A 23,031-nucleotide genomic window follows, 5' to 3' on the forward strand; every position below is an offset into this window, starting at 1 on the left:
AGATCATTATCATGACTGAATTTGACTGAATGACTGAAAAAACAACAATACAGGTAATAAAAAATAGAAAGAGGGAGATAGAGAGCTTGTGAGCGAGAGAAATAGTTGATACTCCAAATTAGTTGTCAATTACCCTTTTCTCCTAAATAAATTGGAAGGTTTTTTATTCTGTTTTGCAGATTAGATTTGGCTGGGACACATTGCCCTTGTTGTGGGTGTTGTTGAGAATTAATCCCTTAAAAAATGTACTGACCCCCCTACAGAGCTTTAGATGGGCTTTGGATACAAACGACAGGACAGTGAAACTAAAAGTATATCACTTTAGAGAGCCTCTTTTTGGTGACATTTCTTTGAGGGAAATGACATTCAAACCTTTTCAACTGAATACATCAGTTCTGGTCAATAATTTGGGGACATCTGTGTGTTTTCAAAATGCATTTCAAGTTATTGTTGCTTTAGCCCTAAGCTCGCTGCACTGTGAAAGCGTATGCAGATGTTTCATATTTGGGACTGTTTCAATGTATGAGGTAGTTTGACATTTGGAGGCTTCAGACCCTGTTTCCTTCAGTTCCCGAATTCCATTAAAACAGCCCATGACTCCGACAGTCTAATACCCCATGTGGTTAAAGGCGTGGGAATAGGGGTGGAATTAAATGACTGACCCTTCAGTTTTGGAACAAATCCTCTTGATTAATTCCGATTATGCATCCCCTCCGTACATTAGTAGTCTGCAGGAAGTTTAATTACCGTTATAATTAAATATGAACCAGAGGAATTAAACCAGTTTTACTGAAATAGCCACTCATGATTTCATCTAAGTGACTGTGCTTACATTTACATAATGAGCTATAACAACTCTTATCAGCAATTTACGTACCTGCCTTACGGGACAAACAAACACGTATAACGGCCGTCTGAAGAAGAAGTGGACCAAAGCTCAGCGTGGTAAGTGTTCATGATTTATTCATAAAACTGAACACTGAATAACAAAAAAACAACAAAGAGAACGAACGAAACCGAAACAGTTCTGTCTGGTGCAGACACAAAACATACAACAACTACCCACAAAACACAGGTGGGAAAAGGATACCTAAGTATGGTTCTCAATCAGAGACAACGATAGACAGCTGCCTCTGATTGAGAACCACACCCGGCCAAACACACAGAAATAGAAAACATAGAACACAAAACATAGAATGCCCACCCAAACTCACGCCCTGACCAAACCAAAATAGAGACATAAAAAGGATCTCTAAGGTCAGGGCGTGACAACGTAACTCTTAAACATAGCAAAAAGGTATATCTATACGCAGAATGTTGGTAACTCTTTCTTTAAAACATCCAGGTATAATGCATTATGTCTTGTTGTGAGCATGTATGACCCCTTATAAATTTTTATTATTTTCATCTCAGAATGATTTTGACAAAATAACAGCAATTCTCAATCAGTTGAAATATTGATAATATTGTAATAAGACATTACAAAGGCTCATACCTGCAGACTTTAAGTAAAGTGTTGCCCAATTGCTAATCTGAATGTACTGCAGGGTCTACAGTCAATCACGGAGTGTTTCAGGACATATTCAATCAATCGCTATCCCAGTTTATTGTCCCCACATGCTTCAAGATGGACACCATTGTTCCTGTTCCCAAGAAAGCTAAGGTAACTGAACTAAATGACTATCGCCCCGTTGCACTTACTTATGTCATCATGAAGTGCTTTGAGAGGCTAGTCAAGGATCATATCACCTCCACCCTATCTGATACCCTCGACCCACTCCAATTTGCTTACCGCCCCAATAGGTCCACTGACGATGCAATCGCCATCACACTGCACAATCCCATCTGGACAAGAGGAATACCTATGTAAGAATGCTGTTCATTGACTACAGCTCAGCATTTAACACCATGGTACCCTCCAAACTCGTCATTCAGCTCGAGACGTTGGGTCTCAACCCCGCCGTGTGCAACTGGGTCCTGGACTTTCTGACGGGACGCCCCCAGGTGGTGAAGGTAGGAATCATCATCTCCACCCCGCTGATCCTCAACACTGGGGCACCACAAGGGTGCATTCTCAGCCCTCTCCTGTACTCCCTGTTCACCCATGACTACGGCAAATGCACCGCCCTCAACCACAAGAGTCTCCAGAGGGTAGTGAGGTCTACACAATGCATCACTGGGGGCAAACTACCTGCTCTTAGGGACACCTACAGCACCCGATGTCACAGGAAGGCCAAAAAGATCATCAAGGACAACAACCACCCGAGCCACTGCCTGTTCACCCCGCTGTCATCCAGAAGGCGAGGTCAGTACAAGTACATCAAAGCTAGGACGGAGAGACTGAAAAACAGCTTCTATCTCAAGGCCATCAGACTGTTAAACAGCCATCACTAACATAGAGAGGCTTCTGCCAACATACAGACTCAATCTCTGGCCACTTTAATAAATGGACTTAATAAAGGTATCACTAGTCACTTTAAATAACACCATCTTAATAATGTTTACATATTACTCATCTCATATTACTCATGTATATACTGTTGTATACCATCTTGCCTATGCCGCACGGCCATCGCTCATCCATATATTTATATGTACATATTCTTATTCACCCCTTACATTTGTGTGCATAAGGTAGTTGTTGTGAATTTGTTCGATTACTTGTTAGATATTACTGGATTGTCGGAACTAAAAGCACAAGCATTTCGCTACACTCGCATTAAGATCTGCTAACCATGTGTATGTGACCAATAAAATTTAATTTGATGTGAAGTGCATGAATTGCACTGCTGAATATTCATATCATTATATCCAAAAAGCGTTGTGTGGAACCTGTCTATGGATCAGTGACATTTTATATGACTTTACGGTAACAAACAGCTTAGTGCTTTAAACGTCCTACCGGCCAATGTTTGCCTTCTAGCAGTAAGGGCAGACAAACTACTACGGACTTGTCAGATCTTTTAATTTATAGCCGTTGTTTCTATTATAAAACGTGTCTCTGTATGCGCTTGGGGAGTGGACATCCAGCTCCTTGATTCGGTGCTGATGATATTGAGCTATATATCAATGTTTGACAGGGTAATTGGAAAAGCTGATGCGCAGCCCATGGCTGTTGTACTTGGCTGGTTGCCACAAATTGGAAAGAACATTACTCATTTAGAAGGATCATTACAGTTAGGTTTATAAACTGTATGTGGAGTAGAGTTATGAGAGGAGAAAGTGACCCTCAAATTAATTGACCTTAAAAAATGGTAGTCGACTCCACTACACGCAATGCATTTCACAGGAGAATGGCTCCCTCTGCTGTCTATCTGTGGTGCCACATTGAAGAATTGAAAACTGATCAAACCATTAGGGTCCTCAATAAGTCTAAAGGGTAGGGTACACTCTTTCATTGCCCTCTATTTCCCCCATAGATTTAAAAGGAATGGATTGGTGTAAGATTAATAAAGTGGAGACTACCTGTAGCCCACACTTAGACCCATTGTAATCTATGAGGGGGAGTGAACGAACACACTCGGGAGAAGAGTAGAGATTCTGACTGCAGCAAGTATCTGTGTATATTATGGATTTTGCTCTGCACAGTATCCTTAAACTATCTTGATTGTATTCTTAAAACCTCACCGTTCCATAGTGAGCCTATGCATGTTTATAATGCATTCATGTAAGACAACTGCCAATTAAATTACCAACCACAACTCCAAATTAATAAACAGCAATATAAAATAGCAGTGGCGTAAAGAGAAACGTCATAGTCTACACATTGTTTCCGATACTAAAAAAGTGTCGTGTTCTCTCATTTATAAGCCTGGAGAACAGTAGGCCTATATCCAAAATCCCATGTCCTTTATCATGCCTAAATGAATATTAAAGTTGACCATTAAATATTCATACTAGGCTACTATACTATAAATTAATGTGATCGATTTTATTTTAACCATGCATCACGGTCTGTAGCTCTCAACTATTTAGTCTAATGTTCCAAAGGACTCCTTTCGTCCAATAAGACGTTTTTCTTAATTTTTTCAATAAAAGGGAGGTGGTCCGAAAAAGACTGCTCTTACGTTGTTTTCATTTTGCGCACGCGTAGAATGGCAACATTTCCAGAGGTTGAGACGAGAGAGTAACTGGCAGCGAATATGATTTACATTAGAAAATAAAAAGCTTTATGCTTTTAATTTGTGTGATAATATTGGTTATAGTACAAACCAAAACGCCGTATTACTCGAGGAGAGAACTTTACTCTTGTTAGTGCGTCATGCTTTTCAAAGATGGGCCGCCGATAGACATTGGATTAAGGAAGAGAAAAGTTTTAGAACACCACAACTGGAACTCAAACTAACCTCGGAGATGAATTTAGGTGTTCCAGCAAACGCACTGTTGTTGTTTCGTGCTTGTGATGAAGGAGACTACGAAACTGCTCGAGGGATTCTTGATCCCGGGGCGAAAGAGTCCGGGAGGCAAAGCAGACTGCGGTCAGAAGCGGGATCGGAATGCAATGTTGTGGACATCTCACGGGGACTTTCTCTGGTGCCAGTGGATTGCACAGATGAAGAGGGCAACACCGCGTTGCAGTTTGCCTCCGCGAGTGGACATGAGAATCTGGTCCGATTTCTACTGCGAAAGGGGGCTTCGGTGGACAGCCGTAACAACTATGGCTGGACGCCTCTCATGCAGGCAACAAGGTGTGGTTACTACCAGTTTATGTGCTCATGATATTGGTCAATAATGAATACAGATGTTAAATGAGTGTGACCCCGATTAAAATGTTATAATTGTATTATAATATATGCACAACACAGAAGATTGTGTATGATGAATAAATCAAAATTAAACAATCTATACTAGCCATGGGTGAGTTTCAATAAAGATAATCTTAAATGTAGACTCAGCGAAATGACGTTGCCACGAGCAGCACCTCAGATATTGTGTGTTCGAGCAGTAAGGGATGGATTTAAATTTACATAATGTACCTGGAGGGAAATGGGGGAGGGTCATACTTTTTCAATTTCAGTCAATGGGAGGGTTTAGTATTTTTTTTATCTAGTCCAGGTCAGGGTCATGCAATTTGTAATTGATGACATTTCAATATTTCTCAGGGTTTTAAAATGAGTTGTTTATTAGGCTATATATCAACGTGTGGCCGATGCCGCCCCTCATCTCTGATTCTCCACTGGGCGTGCAATATCGAGTGTGCCTATAGGCTATTTAGTGTGGTCTCAACCAAATGATCCATATCTGGTCGTTAAGATGGTGGAAACTGAGGTTTTGTTTGAAACTGCTAGTGAGTCGGGTAAGATAATAGTACAGAAAGTGAGAATAGTGGGTTCAGTGCCAAGGGAAATGAGAAAGAAGTAAAGCTGTGGTGGAAAATAGGAAACCACCAGACTCATTTTTATTCGGAGTGAGGGTTTTGAATCAATGCTACTTGGGAAATATGTTTAACGTCTTGAGGACAGTCTGGAATGTGTTGAAGGAAAGTGAGTCACAAGAAGTGGTCTTATTTAGATTTTTTGTGTGTCTGCGAAGCAGAATAAGTTTGTTTAAGACTAAAAAAGATATCGGAGTGGACTGTTTCCTGTATAGATTTTCGTAGCAGGGGGCCTGTCAAGGGGGGTATTTTTGGGGTGGCTCAAGAAATAAAGGCAGAGGATATAACTGAAGACATCGATTGAGTGGTTGGTGACTGACCTGTATGGTGGATGGAGAAAATAAATTAACTTTATTCATGCTACTGTTTTTTGATTAATAGTTTCTCCCTTCTCATATAAAGTTAGGATTCATGAGCTTTTGTGCACAAGCCCCTTCGGTGTCATAAATGTGAAAGATTTAGTCATGTGTCAAGTGTGTGCAGAAGGGAAGAATATCTTATGCCAGATGAAGTGAAATGCTGCAACTCTGGAGGTGAACATGCGGCTGAATTACCGGAGTGCCCTGTTAGGGTGAAGGAGATTGAGGTGGCAAGGGTAAGGAGTGTCCAGAGTGTCTCCTATCTGGAGGCGGTGAGAAGATTGGATGGAACGAGTGGCGGGGAAGAAACAATGGTAGCAGAGCCACCACGACTAGTGAAGGTTTCTCATCAACTAAGGGATAGTGAAATGCTAAAAAGGTGGACTTTGTATTATTTATTGCAATGGTCATAAACTTTACAGCACGGGCGGAGAAGAAGTGTAAGGAAATTGTAATCATTGTGAATGCTGCTGAACATTTTCTGGGTATGTGTGATTTCACAGCCGAGGCTGTGCAAGAAATCCTGTCGGTGAATGTTATGCCATCACAGGCCCCTGAGCCTGTGTAGGGATGTAAACTCAGCAAAAAAAGAAATGTCCTCTCACTATCAACTGCGTTTATTTTCAGCAAACTTAACTTGTGTAAATATTTGTATGAACATAACAAGATTCAACAACTGAGACATAAACTGAACAAGTTCCAGAGACATGTGACTAACAGAAATGGAATAATGTGTCCCTGAACAAAGGGGGAGTCAAAATCAAAAGTAACAGTCAGTATCTGGTGTGGCCATCAGCTGCATTAAGTACTGCAGTGCATCTCCTCCTCATGGACTGCACCAGATTTGCCAGTTCTTGCTGTGAGATGTTACCCCACTCTTCCACCAAGGCACCTGCAAGTTCCCGGACATTTCTGGGGGGAATGGCCCTAGCCCTCACCCTCTGATCCAAAAGGTGCCAGACGTGCTCAATGGGATTGAGATCCGGGCTCTTCGCTGGCCATGGCAGAACACGGTCATTCCTGTGCTGCCTAACCAATGGCTGTGCTATGTAGGCCTATGGTGTCAGTTCAGGAGGCGAGTCAAACCGAAAATCAATGGTCTAGTCCCCAAAAAATGTGTGTGGACTAGCCTATAGCCAATGTTCTGTTCAGTTTTACAAGGAGAGAGCGAAGATGAGGAGGACCGGAGGTCAAATTTGATAGCTTGCTACTTCTACAATTGATTTTATTATGTTTCTTGCTGATGATGTAGGTCTGTTTATCATAGTTATTGATCTCACAATAAGCCAGATTTGAGTAACTTACATTGTTGTACTGAAACATGAAGCAGCAGCCGCGGCACAATCAATCGGAAATTGACAACTCTTGGTGCTGAAAGTACGCTCGTGCTTCAACGGTCTTAGTTGTTGCGGAAATTGATTTACAATGCTGTTTACTTAGAACTGCATCTATGTCATATTGCGGAGTGTACCTTTAAAGAGATAGATCATCTTAATGATTAGAAACATATGCTCTCCTCGGTTTTGACTAGATGGTATACAGTCTCTTAGAATTGACTTTTCGTAGCAGGTAAGGATAATTAACATGGCATATTAGGAGAATTAGGTTAAGGTTAGGAAAATGGTTAGCGTTACCAAAAGGCAATTTGTTTAAACTTTTGATGTCAATTTGACATAGGCTGTATCCCGTCTAGACATGACTGCTCTCCTCTGTCCTAACACTTCCTGGTCACCTGTCTACCATGTGACCTATGACTCCATATGAAGGTTCTCCTAGTCTTCAAAACAATAAGCATTAACATCATTGTGCGTTCATTGCTTACCAATGGACTTAAGATGATCTTAGTACGTTTTTGGAAATATTTGGACAGTTCCATGACGTTGTCTTGTCGTCCACTAGGTTTGGCCATCTAAATGTGGCCCACATCCTGCTGGAGAACGGGGCGGAGATGAACGGCAGGAACCGGATGGGGGCCAGCGTGTTGACTATGGCTGCCAGAGGGGGCCACACCCATGTGGCCAAGCTCCTCCTGGAGAGCGGCGCCTACGTCGACGACTATGACCACCTGGCGCTTGCTGAGGGTGTCACCAACAGCAACAACAGCATCGGAGACGAGGGTGGAAGGGAGTTCATGGATATCACGGCGCTCCTTGCTGCCTCACAGCATGGCCACGAGGCATCCGTTCGCCTGCTCCTGGAGTGGGGGGCGGAGGTGAACTTTTCCCAGAAGACCACTGGCTGGGGTGCCCTCATGCTGGCCACGCTGAGCGGGAAGGTGGTCGTCGCCCAGCAGCTGGTGGAGCGGGGTGCGGACCCGGACCAGGTCAACGTGCTGGCCAAGACGGCCTTCGAGCTATCGCTGCAGCTCAATCAGAGAGATGTCAAGGCCTACCTGGACTCCATCACCACCGTGCGCCCACAGCCAGGTATAGAACAGCCACGAGTTCACTACTCTCTCCAGGTGTAATGAAGGTGGTTCGGTGAACCACACTAATGTGATGAGTAACCCTAGCAACGCCTAGGCTTTAGCTCGGCGTGCTAACACAGTCTTGTGACATGTATGAGACCCGGATTTGAACCCTGGTTGGTTGCACACTGTTGGAAATCAGTTTTCCAGTATTTTCATTAAGCCTATTTAGGTGGACTGGAACAGACCCCCATCTAACTCTGCTGCGCTCAGCCCCAAAACATTTAGGCTAGGTTTCAATTTGTTGAGGAAATGTTATTGTTGGCAAGCCTTGATGCTTTATTCAGGGATCTCTGTCCCACTGAAGAAGCATTCAGGAGAAACACTAATTTGATATGCAGTCAAATTAGGCCAACAAGGCACAAAGCAGTTTTTCTATTTCTGATATGATTGTCGTTAGTCAATACACAGATAAGATTGCAACAAGTTAATCTTTGAGACTTAACTTCTTATGGCTGCAGGGGCAGTATTGAGTAGCTTGGATGAAAGGTGCACAGAGGTGCCCAGAGTAAACGGCCTGCTCCTCAGTCATAGTTGCTAATATATGCATATTATTATTATTATTGGATAGAAAACACTCTGAAGTTTCTAAAACTGTTTTGAATTATGTCTGTGAGTATAACAAAACTCATATGGCAGGCAAAAGGCTGGTCGATTTTCAACCAAGATCCCATTGAAATCACAGAGAGATATGGATAAGTTTGCACTTCCTACGGCTGGTCGGTTTTCAACCAAGATCCCATTGAAATCACAGCGAGATATGGATGATTTTGCACTTTCTACGGCTTCCACTAGATGTCAACAGTCTGTAGAACCTTGTCTGATGCCTCTACTGTGAAGGGGGGCCGAATGAGAGGGGAATTAGTCAGGTCTGCCATGACCTGACCATTCTTTGACCATGCGCGTTCACATGAGAGGGAGCTCTGTTCCATCGCTCATCTGAAGTCAATGTAATTCTCCGGTTGGAACGTTATTCAAGATTTATGTTAAAAACATTCTAAAGATTGATTCAAGACATCGTTTGACATGTTTCTACTGACTGTTACGGAACTTTTGGACATTTCGTCAGGTTTTAGTGAACGCGCTTCCCTGACGTTGGATTTGTTTACCAAACATGAGATGAGATTTCTGTTGTTTGAATTTGGCGCCCTGCACTTTCACTGGCTGTTGTCATATCGATCCCGTTACCGGGATTGCAGCCATAAGAAGTTTTAACGGAAATCTTCAGCGGATCTTGTCCTGGTCACTCATAGGTAGTAATCTCGATTGTTGTGAACGTTTTCTAATTAACTCAAAGCTTTATTGTAACACTACAATTGACACTCAAGTGAAAGTAAAGCAGTGGTCACACCTTGGGTGTCTAAAAGAAAGAGACATTGTTACAGAGTTCCCCCCTCAGACACCTGTTCTCTTTGATGTGCCTCTTGTCTTTGGCCAAGAAGTACACAGGAGGGAACCTGAATTTGAAACCTACCCTTGAAAACGTCTGAGCTCTGCATTTCTTTGACAAATTGTTAGTATAGCAGGGCTCCGTTCAGCATCGGGCAACTAACTGAACGCTGCAGACAGAAATGTCACGAATAGAGCTGACACGATTCCTCACTCTACATGTCAGAGAGGCAAGTCTGTTGTACATAATATATTTCTATCTGAACGTCCCGCAATGTTGTGGCCCTCTGAACGTAGGTAATGAAGTGCCACCTTAAAACCTCTAACGAGTCACAAACCCGGATCCGGGATCCCCCCCATCAAAAAAGCTGACTAGCATAGCCTAGCCTAAAGCCACAGGGATATCATATAATAAAATGTTCATGAAATCACAAGTCCAAGACACCAAATGAAAGATACACATCTTGTGAATCCAGCCATCATTTCTGATTTTTTAAATGTTTTACAGGGAAGACACAATATGTATTTCTATTAGCTAACCACCATAGCAAAAGACACAACGTTTTTTCCCCACCATTTTTTTCCTGCATAGGTAGCTATCACAAATTCGACCAAATAAAGATATAAATAGTCACTAACCAAGAAACAACTTCATCAGATGACAGTCTGATAACAGATTTATTGTATAGCATATGTTTTGTTAGAAAAATGTGCATATTTCAGGTATAAATCACAGTTCAACATTGCAGCTGCAATCTGAAATAGCGCCGAAGCAGCCAGAATAATTACAGAGACCAACGTCAAATACCTAAATACTCATCATAAAACATTTCTGAAAAATATATGGTGTACAGCAAATGAAAGACAAACATCTTGTGAATCCAGCCAATATTTCCGATTTTTTAAGTGTTTTACAGCGAAAACACAATATAGCATTATATTAGCTTACCACAATAGCCAGAAACACAAGCCATTTACCAGCAGCAAAGGTTAGCGATCGTAACAAACCAGCAAAAGGTATATAATTTTTGACTAACCTTCATAAACTTCATCAGATGACAGTCCTGTAACATCATATTACACAATGCATATAGGGTTTGTTCGAAAATGTGCATATGTAGCGGCACAAATCGTGGTTATACAATGTGAATAGTAGCCAAACTTCAAGCAATCTGTCCGGCGCCATCTTGGAGAGGCACCTAATCTAATCAATAACTAATCATAAACTTGACAATATACAGGTTGGACAGCAAATGAAAGATACATTAGTTCTTAATGCAACCGCTGTGTTAGATTTTTAAAATTAACGTTACTACGACATACAGCGTGCGTTACAGCGAGACCGTGCCAAAATTAATGGCGGAATTATTGTTTAACATTTTTCAACATAAATACGAATTAACAGCATAAAGACTTCTTACTATTTGTTGAGCTTCCATCAGAATCTTGGGCAAGTTGTCCTTTGTCCATAATAATCGTTGCTCGGCTGTAGAATGTCGTCTTCAACCGTGTAATTAGCAGCAAACATTAGCTATGTGGCCCAGACGTGCCCAACTCTTCAAAACGCAGGACAAAGAAAATTCCGAAAATCGCAATATACTCATATAAACTGATATAACTCYGTTTAAAATAACTACGTTATGATGTTTCTAACACCTATATCGAATAAAATCAGAGCCGGGACAGTTTACCCCAAAATAAAACATTTTTATTTGAATGTTTTCGCCCCCAAATTCCTGTGTAGATCCTGCGATATTAGGAAAAATCTGCAGGCCTCAATTCCAGGTGAATGGGAAACATAGGCACCATTTAAGCCTAGTAGTTAGATGGTTAGTGCCAATAAATCCCATTCTAAGCAGATGCAAGACCACCTTTTGAGCTATAATGAAAACAAACTTTGATTTMGGGGAGGGCTATCCCTTTAAACATCTGAATCTTCCTAGAATTTCTTCAGCCAGTTACCCATTCTAATGATCAACACGACTCAGTAATGCCTATGAACTACATCATCCTGCATAACMGGAAAGACAACGTACAGTTGAAGTTGGAAGTTTACATACACCWTAGCCAAATGCATTTAAACTCAGTTTTTCACAGTTCCTGACATTTAATCCTAGTACAAATGCCCTGTCTAAGGTCAGTTAGGATCACCACTTTATTTTAAGAYTGTGAAATMTCAGAATAATAGTAGAGAGAATTAGTTATTTCAGCTTTTATTTCTTTCATCACATTCCCAGTGGGTCAGAAGTTTGCACACACTCAGTTAGTATTTGGTAGCATTGCCTTTAAATTGTTTTACTTGGTTCAAATGTTTCGGATAGCCTTCCACAAGCTTCCCACAATAAGTTGGGTGAATTTTGGCCCATTCCTCCTGACAGAGCTGGTGTAAATGAGTTTGTAGGCCTCCTTGCTTGCACACGCTTTTTTATTTCTGCCCACAAATTTTCTAAAGGATTGAGGTCAGGGTTTTGTGATGGCCACTCCACCTTGAATTTGTTGTCCTTAAACCATTTTGCCACAACTTTGGGAGTGTGCTTGAGGTCATTGTCCATTTGGAAGACCCATTTGCGACCAAGCTTTAACTTCCTGACTYAWGTCTTGAGATGTTGCTTCAGTATATCCACATAATTTCCCCCCCTCTTGATGCCATCTATTTTGTGAAGTGCACCAGTCCCTCCTGCAGCAAAGCACCCACACAACATGATGCTGTCACCCCCGTACTTCATGGTTGGGATTAGAGGTCGACCGATTATGATTTTTCAATGCCGATATCGATAATGATTATTGGAGGACAAAAAAAGCCGATACCGATTAATCGGGCGGGTTTAAAAAAAAAAATTATGATAATAATAATATATATATATATCATACACACACACACATTTTTGTAATAATGACAATTGCAACAATACTGAATGAACAATGAACACTTTTATTTTAACTTAATATAATACATAAATACACACACGCACACAGCTCTGAAGTGACAATGATACTGAAGAGTCTGCTTAGGAGACAAATACTCTCAACTGTTTGAATAAAAATAGAGTTTAAGTTACCTGTGATGAATGTTGAAAACAAAAACTTTAATTTTTATATGCAGGAAATCCTATTTTAATGATGGGCATGGTAAGAATTGACAACCAAAGTGCGAGTCATAATTCCCATGACACCTTTTAGCAAAATCTGAAAAGCGGTTCGTTCATTTATTCCATAAGGTATTTTTAGATTCACTTAAAATAAGGTCTGTGTTTCGTGTAGGCTTACATCACCGTGCCAATTTTATAACTGTGTAGATATCCATAGGACAAGGTAACTCTGATCAATATTGGCTAAATATAAGGGAAGATAAAAAAAAATTGTAGAGTGGATTTATGAAAATATGTTGACAAACGTTACCTTATCCTAGTGAGATTTACACGGGTATCAAAACGTCGAGGCGGTTTAAGCCTGCACGAAACACAGACCTTATTTGAAGTAGATCAAGACATTCTCTATGGAAGACATGAACGGTAAAATAACGAAGGAACCCCTTTCAAATTCAGCCGCAAGTTATTACAGGAATTATAACGTGTCGACTATTTCTCTCTAAACCATATACCTTTGACTAATCCGGAAACTATCACCTCGAAAACAAAACGTTTATTCCGTTCCGTATTTTATCTAACGGGTGGCATCCATGAGTCTAAATATTCCTGTTACATTGCACAACCCTCAATGTTGTCATAATTACGTAAAATTCTGGCAAATTAGTTCGCAAAGAGCCAGGCGGCCCAAACTGTTGCATATACCCTGACTCTGCYTGCAATGAACGCAAGAGAAATSACACAATTTCACCTGGTTAATATTGCCTGCTAACCTGGATTTCTWTTAGCTAAATATGCAGGTTTAAAAATATATACTTGTGTATTGATTTTAAGAAAGGCATTGATGTTTATGGTTAAGTACACATTGGAGCAATGACAGTCATTGATTGATTGTTTTTTATAAGATAAGTTTAATGCTAGCTAGCAACTTACCTTAGCTTACTGCATTCGCTAACAGGCAGGCTCCTCGTGGAGTGCAATGTAATCAGGTGTTAGAGCATTGGACTAGTTAACTGTAAGGTTGCAAGATTGGATCCCCCGAGCTGACAAGGTTAAAAATCTGAGGCAGAACGTTCCTAGGCCGACCATTGAAAATAAGAATGTGTTCTTAACTGACTTGCCTAGTTAAATAAAGATTAAATAAAGGTGTAAAAAAAAAAAAAAACGGCAAATCGGCGCCCAAAAATACAGATTTCCGATTGTTATGAAAACTTGAAATCGGCCCCGATTATCCGGCCATTCCAATTAATCGGTCAACCTCTAGTTGGGATGGTGTTCTTCGGCTTGCAAGCATCCCCCTTTACCTCCAAACATAACGATGGTCGTTATAGCCAAACAGTTCTGAAAATATATAACATATTTTCTGCTTGCATTTTCCCTATTGTTTTGCTGTTCAATTGATATATCAGAGATCTCAAAGTCACCGCTAAAGTTTTCTCCATATCACTACTGAATGCTTACAATGCATATATTGTTATTGTACACTATGGTAAGCACATTAACCTTAACTACAGTTCAGGACGAAAAGGACCAGTCACATGTTTTGAGTTCCCTCATCCGTCTGCCTGGCTAGCAGTCATGTGATTGTGGTCCACTCTCCTGATGGTTTTGGACTGAGCTTTGTTGTCTCTAGCCTGTACAACTCTCCAGTATTTCTCCACTCAAGTGTTCCCTGTCTTCTTCTGGTACCCAATGTGACTGGGTTCAGCAGTAGGGGTAGTGTATGGTGGTGGTGGCAATGGTAGGATTGTTGCTTTTTCAGTCCTTGGTACATTCATCTTCTGTTCTTTTACCACTCTCATAGATGACGAGAAGAGGAGACCAGATGTTTTCAGTGCCTTGAAGTTAGGTGAGTTTAGCGGACGCAGGCACATACTAAACAGAGGTTTGCATTGTGAGAGGACATATTGCATTGTAAGGGGAAAGCTGTCGTATTGAGTTATGTCTGCAAGAGTGGGCATAACACTACCATGCATTTACAGTAAGTAATCCAACCATGCATGTAGTTCAACCAAAAAGTCATACCTAAACGTTCCTGAAGTAGGGACTATGTGAGTTTGAGAGAATCTAACATGGTATGTGCACTGGGCAGTCTTGCATGCTTGCTCAATGCAGTCTGGGGTAAAACCCTGCGAAGGAAGAATGTGTGGGGTCTGAGAGGGCTGAAAATATTTGAAACTTTTGGGTGGAGGACAGAGACCTTTGTTTCAATAAGAATGTATGTAGCTGGAATTGAGTGGTCTGTGGTAATCTTGTGCGTGCGTGCATTCATACTCATATCTGTGTGAGTGTGTGTGTGTTTGCACGTGTGCATGTGTGTTTGCACGTGTGCATGTGTGTTTGTTTGTGCATGTGTGTCTGTTTGTGTGTGTTTGTGCATGTGGGTTTGTATGTGTGTGTGTTTGTGCATGTGTGTGTGTCCCAGGAAACTCCCAGCTGGTGAAGGAGATCTTGGAGGAAGATCCATCCCAGGTGAACATGGCCAACCCGGACGGGGCGTCTCCCCTGATGATAGCAGCCGTCAGTGGGCAGCTGGAGGTGGTGCAGCTCCTGCTGGAGAAGAGCGCCGACGTGGACAAACAAGATGGAGTACACGGCTGGACGGCCCTCATGCAGGCCACGTACCATGGGTAAATATGTGACGCATGACCGCAATTTTGATTACACTTTCTTATTCTACACAGACACCTTCACAAACACATACACTACCGGTCAAAAGTTTTAGAACACCTACTCATTCAAGGGTTTTTCTTTATTTTTTCTACAATGTAGAAAATAGTAAAAATAAATAAAAGCCCTTGAAAGAGTAGTGTATACAGTCAAGGGGATTTTAAAAAGTTGTCTTCTAATCTAAGCTTTTCTTCTTTCGTGCCTGTGCTCATAGGAATAAAGATGTGGTGAAGTATCTGCTCAGTCAGGGTGCAGATGTCAACCTGCGAGCCAAGAATGGATACACTGCTTTTGACCTGGTCATGCTGCTGAATGACCCAGGTAAAACCACAACACAATCTGCTGCTGCTTCTGAGTTTACTGGTGCAGATAGTCAGTGTGAAGTGTTATAATGTATTTGCACTGTGATGTGTGTTATCATTGCCAGTGCTTAGGACACCTGCTAAACCAAATGCACCCAAGTCACACTCTGCCATTCTCTTCCCTACAGACACTGAGCTGGTGAGGTTGCTGGCGTCCGTCTGCATGCAGGTGGACAAAGACAAGGGAAAACACAGGGGCAGGACTCCCCTCACTGGCTCCAAGAGCAGGCAGTCTCTCAATAATGTCCCCGTACCACCCGATGACAGAGGAGGATTAAAGGTCAGGCACTGTTTAGATCAGGGCCAAATTAAATCAGATTTTGGGATGCATTTCGCCCAGAGACCGTATGTTGTGCACTCTCGGTTTATTATCATATGACATATGACTACTGTCTCCTTCCTGTCCAGTCGTGGTGGAACAGGATGTCTAACAGGTTCAGGAGGCTAAAGCTGACCCACACTCTAAGACACGGGCTATCCTCCAACCGCCTGGCCCCCTTCCCTGACGAACCCGAGGTGCCTCTGGACGCCACCATGAAGGCTGCGAGGAAGAGTGCCACCCCGTGCGGGGCGGTGTCGCCCCCTGCAGCCATGGGGAGTACTGACATCAGCACAGCCTGGACAGCCAAGAGCAAAGACAGTGGTGAGACATGGGGGAAATAAGACCTTTCCCAATAACAATGTTCCAGTTTTTGTTTTGTAAACAGAATTTTTGCAGTAGTTCTTTTTACAGTATAGTCAGTTTAGAATAAGCAATACTTTAGTATTGTATAAACTGTCCTACTGATTGTGCATGGATTGTTTGTGAGAAATGGGAATTGAACAAAAGTATGGTAAATGTCTGTAAGTGGCATTTCCTGGAAACCATCTTGATTCCCTGATGTTTTGAAATGGTTCATTTTTCACAATGGCCATATTCTTCCTGAGAGATTTAGTTGAAACATTCTATTTTGTGGTCAGTGGCTGAAACAGTTGGGCCTTGAATACAGGAACATGAGAGAATGTCATGTATGGTTCCACTAAACTACCTATTGATTTATTTGTATCTGTTTCATAGGTCTTGGCAGAACGGGCACAGAGAAGGATGACTTTCTAATAACCACAATGGTAGGAGTCTTTACATTCGAAGAGGTTTTGGATTTAAGTGAATTAACCATGATAAGCCCTGTGGCTACATTTCATTGAAACTTCAGTTGAAGTGAACAATGGAGTCCTGTGGCAAACTGCTACACATTGTGGATATTATTGACAGAAACTGTGAAAATGGAGATGCTCTGTCCCGGACTGGGGACCATAGACTATTTACTGTGTATGCTACGGCATAGATAATGCAATGCTGGCGTGATTGAACTGATTGAAACTTCTACTAAACTTTCAGCTGAGAAATGGGGCGCCGCTGACGCGCCTGCCCAACGACAAGCTGAAGGCAGTGATCCCACCCTTTCTGCCCCCGTCCAACTTTGAGCCGTGGAACTCAGACCGCTCCAGGGTCATCAAAGAGGGCAAGAGTGAAGCCTCACGGCTGCCCATGCCACAGAGACCCGGCAAAGCCAACTTCAACAGCAGCGGCAACTCTGACATTGTGAGTCACACGTTGCTGCCGATTTTCTTATTTTTTTTCTTACTGTAATTGAAACCCACTGATAAATTGTGATTTTGGAGTGAAGAAAAAGTATTATTTCCTTCCATGCTGTGTCACAGACCTCTATCAGTCGTGTGGTGAGCAGGTCCATTAAGTTCCCCAGCCTCACCAAGGGCCCCTCATCCACCTCCCCCTCCAACTCAGGCAACTACCACTCCCCCCACTCCTCGGGTGGCTCCAACGGGGTGGCAGGGCTCAACCGCCACGGGCCAGACTCACACAACCGCTCAGGTACAGGCACATGAAAACACACTTGGCTAGGTGTCATACACACACACACCACACACACACTTTCAGACTATTGCTACTGCCTGATCAGACTCACACAACCGCTCAGGTACAGTAAACGTTAACAAAACAAAGGAGATGCTCGTGGACTTCCGGAAACAGCAGAGGGAGCCCCCCCTATCCACATCGACTGGACAGTAGTGGAGAAGATGGAAAGTTTTAAGTTCCTCGGCGTACACTTCACGGACAAACTGAAATGGTCCACCCACACAGACAGCGTGGTGAAGAAGGCACAACAGCGCCTCTTCAACCTCAGGAGGCTGAAGAAATTTGGCTTGTCGCCAAAAACACTCACAAACTTTTACAGATGCACAATCGAGAGCATCCTGTCGGGCTGTATCACCGCCTGGTATGACAATTGCTCCGCCCACAACCGTAAGGCTCTCCAGAGGGTAGTGAGGTCTGCACAACGCATCACCGGGGGCAAACTACCTGCCCTTCAGGACACCTACAGCACCCGATGTCACAGGAAGGCCAAAAAGATCATCAAGGACAACAACCACCCGAGCCACTGCCTGTTCACCGCGCTATCATCCAGAAGGCGAGGTCAGTACAGGTGCATCAAAGCGGGGACCGAGAGACTGAAATAAGCTGTTTATCTCAAGGCCATCAGACTGTTAAACAGCCATCACTAACATTGAGTGTCTGTTGCCAACATACTGACTCAAATCTCTAGCCACTTTAATAATAAAAAATGTGATGTAATAAATGTATCACTAGTCACTTTAAACAATGCCACTTTATATAATGTTTACATACCCTACATGACTCATCTTATCTGTATATACTGTACTTAATACCATCTACTGCATTTTGCCTATGCCGTTCGGCCATCGCTCATCCATATATTTATATGTACATATTCTTATTCATTCCTTTACACGTGTGTGTATAAGGTTGTTGTTGTGAAATTGTTTGATTACTTGTTAGATATTACTGCACGGTCAGAACTAGAAGCACAAGCATTTCGCTACACTTGCATTAACATATGCTAACCATGTGTATGTGACCAATAAAAAGTTATTTTATTTAATCTATGAGATTTGAGCAGACAGCTAGTGCTAGTACTACTCAGTGGTAGTGCTACTCACGGGCTGTGTTTCTTCTCTTCCCCAAAGGGGGCAGTTCAGACAGCGTCCTGTCACAAATTGCTGCCCAGAGGAAGAGAGCCGCAGGCCTGTTAGATCCAAAGGCCCAGGCAGCAGAGGTGCCAAGCCCCACCCCTGTGCCTACTCCTCCTCCCACCGTGCCTGACATCAGTCTCCCAGACATCCACAGCACCCCCAGCCTGGTGTCCAGCGACGTCCACTCCAGACGGGTCAGATATAATATTGATACATAGAAGGAAAACCTATTACAAACCTTGTTATAAGACATTATAAAGGCTCATACACGCTTACAACAGTGTTAACAGTGTTAACTAGTGAACTAAGTGATTCACACCCATCTATTTTCTTTATAGAAAGCTGACTTAAAGAAGAGACCCCAGTCTGGGAACTCCTCTACCTCCAAGAGCACCTCTCCCACCCTGACCCCGTCTCCATCCCCCACCCCCAAGCCTCCCCCAGGGGACTCCCTGTCCTCCGCCTCCTCCCACCCGCGCTCCAAGAGCAGCGGCGGCTCCAGCAGTGGCACAATCACCGACGAGGGTGAGCCAGTGCATCTCTGGTTGATATGAATACTTTAAAAACAATCCCTTCCTCTGCTTATCTCTGCTGATCTCTCACTACACCCAGATGAGCTGTCCAGTATCCTGAAGAAACTTTCGTTGGAGAAATACCAGCCCATATTCGAAGAGCAAGAGGTATGCGTTATCCTCACTATAGCTTTAGCCGTTGTGTATTTGCTACTTATCCTAAAATGTTCATAGCTGTGGTTTAAATCTCATGTCATCTACTCACTCAGTCAATGTGCATCCAATACAGGTGGATATGGAGGCTTTCCTTACTCTAACAGATGGAGATTTAAAGGAACTGGGGATTAAGACAGACGGGCCTAGACAACAAATACTGGCAGCTATTTCTGAACTCAATGCTGGGAAGGTGTGTTTTACATTTTTACCAACCCCCCTCTGTGTTCCGTGCCTATCTATTTGTTTTAGTTACCAAAGAGGGATCACAGCTTGATACATTCAATTAAAATGTATAAATACAATGTATTGTTATTATTATTCACCTGAATTGTTGCTGCAGGGCAGAGAGAGGCAGATTTTGCAGGAGACCATCCACAACTTCCAGTCCTCCTTTGGCAGCAGTGCCAGCAACCCCAGACCACCAGGACAGCCACGCTGTGAGTGTTATGACGTCACACACTCCTGATCAAGATGCAGGACACATGGCGTCCGAATCCAATATTACAAGTTAACATCCCATCTATAAAGCAATGTCTCCAACACTTAGACTGACTGTAATTAGTGGGCCTACATGGTAATCATGGCCGTAACTACATATGAGGACACAATGTTTTCTAATAAAAATAATAATGATAATAATGATAATAACAGAACATTTATTATGACTCAACATCTAAATATTGCACCCAGCATTGATCAAAGTTCAGAACGCTTATATTCTTGATCTGACTGAGTTCTGATCTGACTGAGTTCTAATCGCGCCTGCCTCTTTGTGAACGAGTGGAATCATGAAGAGTGGTATGTTCGCCTGCGTTGGATGGATTTGCCTTTTTAGCAGCACATTCACCACTCTCTCAAACGGCTAACTCCGCACTCTTGTGGCACATGTCGAGGGCCTGACACGTGAAACGAACCACCCCGGCTCCGAGTCGGCTAAATAAAGACAGACTCGGAGAATGAGTGCACAATTGGTAGTCGCTTATAGATATCTCAGGGACTTCTATTACAGTAATATTGAAGGGCTCTGGCTAGTATTTCTTAGCCAGCTAGAAGGATGAAGTAAGAACCTAACTTTACACAGTGTCTACCTCAGCAGGAGAAAAAAAATACGCTACTAAGTTCTCATAATAACGTTGCTTTACAGAGAGTAGGCTACTAGGACAGAAAGTGATGTGGCGCTCAGTGGTGAGGCTGAGGCAGGCTGCAATGCATGCAGGAGGAAGGAGAGAAGACGTAGAGAGAGGGAAAGCAAGCGGAGAGGTTAGTATAGTGGTTCCCAAACTTGGAGTTGGGGCCCTATGTGGGGTCCTCTTAGAAAATCTTATCAAACAAGTTAGTAACTTAAAAAATGATATGTTTCTAAATGAGCATCTCGACATGGCCTATCTTCCCTATAGGCCTACAACCAGCAGCATGCCACCCTGCATCCCACTGCTGGCTTGCATCTGAAGCTAAGCAGGGTTGGTCCTGGATGGAAGACCAAATGCTGCTGGAAGTGGTTGGAGGGCCAGAAGGAGGCACTCTTTCTTCTGGTCAAATGTTTTTAGTTTTTTCCCCCCAATGCCCCAGGGCAGTGATTGGGGACATTGCCCTGTGTAGGGTGTCGTCTTTCAGATGGGACGTTAACGGGTGCCTGACTCTGTGGTCACTAAAGATCCCATGGCACTTATGGTAAAAGTAGGGGTATTAACCCCGGTGCCCTGGCTAAAATCCCAATCTGGCCCTCATACCATCGTGGCCATCTAATCATCTCCAGCTTCCAATTGGCGTATTTCTCTCCCCTTTAACTATTCCCAGGCCTCCCGAGTGGCACAGCGGTATAAGGCACTGCATCGCAGTGCTTGAGGTGTCATTACAGCCCTGGGTTCGATCCCAGGCTGTTTCACAACCGGCTGTGAACGGGAGACCTATGAGGCGGCGCACAATTGGCCCAGCATTGTCCGGGTTAGGGGCTATGTCCTATCGTGCTCTAGCGACTCCTTGTGGGGGGTCGGGTGCTTGCAAGCTGACTCTGTTTTCCAGTTGGACGGTGTTTCCGCCGACACATTGGTGCGGCTGGCTTCCGGGTTAAGCGAGCAAGTGTGTCAAGAAGTAGTGCGGCTTGGCAGGGTCGTGTTTCGGAGGACGCATGGCTCTCGACCTTCGCCTCTCCCGATTCCGTAGGGGAGCTGCAGCAATGGGACAAGACTGTAACTACCAATTGAATAAAATAAGGGATTAAAGTTTTTTTTTAATAAAAAAAATATTCCCTGGGTCATTGCTGTAAATAAGAATGTGTTCTCAGTCAACTTACCTGGTTAAATAAAATAATTGAAATGCAAACTATGCCGTTCTAAAAATGTCACACGTTTTCATTTTATATCGGTGGTTGTTCATCTTGTCCGTTACCCACTTTTTTTTTTTTTACCAATACATCACTGATATTAATACAGAATCGAAAGTAATATTCTAATAATTCATATGAATGTGATAATACAATCATCTGTTCTCCATTGATGTTTGTTTGTGCAGAGCTTGATCAGTAGTGCCTAGGAATACAAATGTGAACGCTGTAATTTCAAGAGTTTATGATTTTATGCAAATCGTCATTACAACTGACTGAACAGTGGCTGATGCTATGTGTCAGTGTGAATAATTTGTCATATTCTGCCCCTTTACAGGGGTATAAGATTACAACTGTATAGCTAGTATTCTATGTGTTTGTAGGTTGAATGAGGTGAATGAACCTACAGCAGCCAAGGTGATAATGGCTGGGGTCAATTTTGATTAATTGTATAGAAATTCAGTAAATGAGCTTTAATTTAAAAGAGATTAAATCCTTCCGGACCTCATTAAAACTCAAACCCTGGTTACGGCCCTGATGGTAATCATTCTGTCCTGTAGCTCCTACAGGCTGGGTCCGACACCAGGTGCGCACCTCCAACAAGAGGTAACAACACCACGCTGCGACTGAGGACCGACCGTATAGGAGGTCAGAGATGACCCTATAGCCCAGGTGTGAGGAGACTCTACTGGACGCCAGCGTTCCAGAGCACTGCTGCGTGTGGGAGGACGCTGAAGCACAGACCCCCGAAGGGGATCCCCATGGGCTGGCGACCCCATGCCCAGCGCCCTGCTGCTTACCGACAGAGCACAACGTGATGTGCAGCCATCATTTATTGCCATGGCAACAGGGCTGTCACGCCAACTGCTGACCTATAGGGGAGATACAGTAGAGGAAGTGAGCGCATACTAAGACAGAACAGACCTAGTCATGTCTTAATGGATGTGGGAGATGAAAGCCTTTAAACTGAGATCGAGGCTTTTGGGCACTGATGATGTACTAGGTGAGAAGAGACCTTCAGGGACGGTTTCCCAGACACAGATTAAGCCTAGTCCTGAACTAAAAAGTACATCAAGAGAATCTCCATTAAACATGCTTCTGAGTCCAGGACTAGTCTTAATGTATTTGGGAGATAACATTTTGAGGCTGGGATTAAGATTGTCACATGTTGATGATGTAAGTGATTGGAGGAATTCTGGTTTGCCAGAATGATGAGGGA

The 23,031-nt window shown here is 43.0% G+C and overlaps 1 protein-coding gene across 2 annotated transcripts; it reads left to right on the forward strand.

Annotated features, from left to right (window-relative positions):
• Nucleotides 1–4,090: 4,090 nt before the first annotated feature.
• LOC111953500 (ankyrin repeat and SAM domain-containing protein 6) lies at nt 4,091–22,830 on the forward strand. 2 transcript variants are annotated; one of them, XM_023972813.2, is made up of 16 exons: nt 4,091–4,688; nt 7,633–8,159; nt 14,480–14,524; nt 15,101–15,305; nt 15,560–15,666; nt 15,836–15,987; nt 16,116–16,350; nt 16,765–16,814; nt 17,086–17,289; nt 17,409–17,580; nt 18,756–18,955; nt 19,100–19,286; nt 19,374–19,441; nt 19,563–19,679; nt 19,830–19,926; nt 22,373–22,830. In XM_023972813.2, the coding sequence occupies exons 1-16, from the start codon at nt 4,354–4,356 to the stop codon at nt 22,420–22,422; spliced, it is 2,751 nt and encodes a 916-aa protein (XP_023828581.1). In that variant the 5' UTR covers nt 4,091–4,353; the 3' UTR covers nt 22,423–22,830. The 2 variants fall into 2 exon arrangements, with proteins under 2 accessions (XP_023828581.1, XP_023828580.1); XM_023972812.2 differs by having other exon boundaries at nt 19,835–19,926.
• The last annotated feature ends 201 nt before the right edge of the window (nt 22,831–23,031 follow it).

The sequence above is a fragment of the Salvelinus sp. IW2-2015 genome, linkage group LG27, assembly GCF_002910315.2.
Source record: "Salvelinus sp. IW2-2015 linkage group LG27, ASM291031v2, whole genome shotgun sequence".
Taxonomy (NCBI): domain Eukaryota; kingdom Metazoa; phylum Chordata; class Actinopteri; order Salmoniformes; family Salmonidae; genus Salvelinus; species Salvelinus sp. IW2-2015.

Bases quoted from the DNA above. Each gene is read 5' to 3' on its own strand.
- LOC111953500 (XM_023972812.2), top strand. From the start codon at position 4,354: ATGAATTTAGGTGTTCCAGCAAACGCACTGTTGTTGTTTCGTGCTTGT. The intron at 19,442-19,562 runs GTATGCGTTATC...CATCCAATACAG, and splicing joins CCATATTCGAAGAGCAAGAG to GTGGATATGGAGGCTTTCCT. The intron at 19,680-19,834 runs GTGTGTTTTACA...GCTGCAGGGCAG, and splicing joins CTGAACTCAATGCTGGGAAG to AGAGAGGCAGATTTTGCAGG.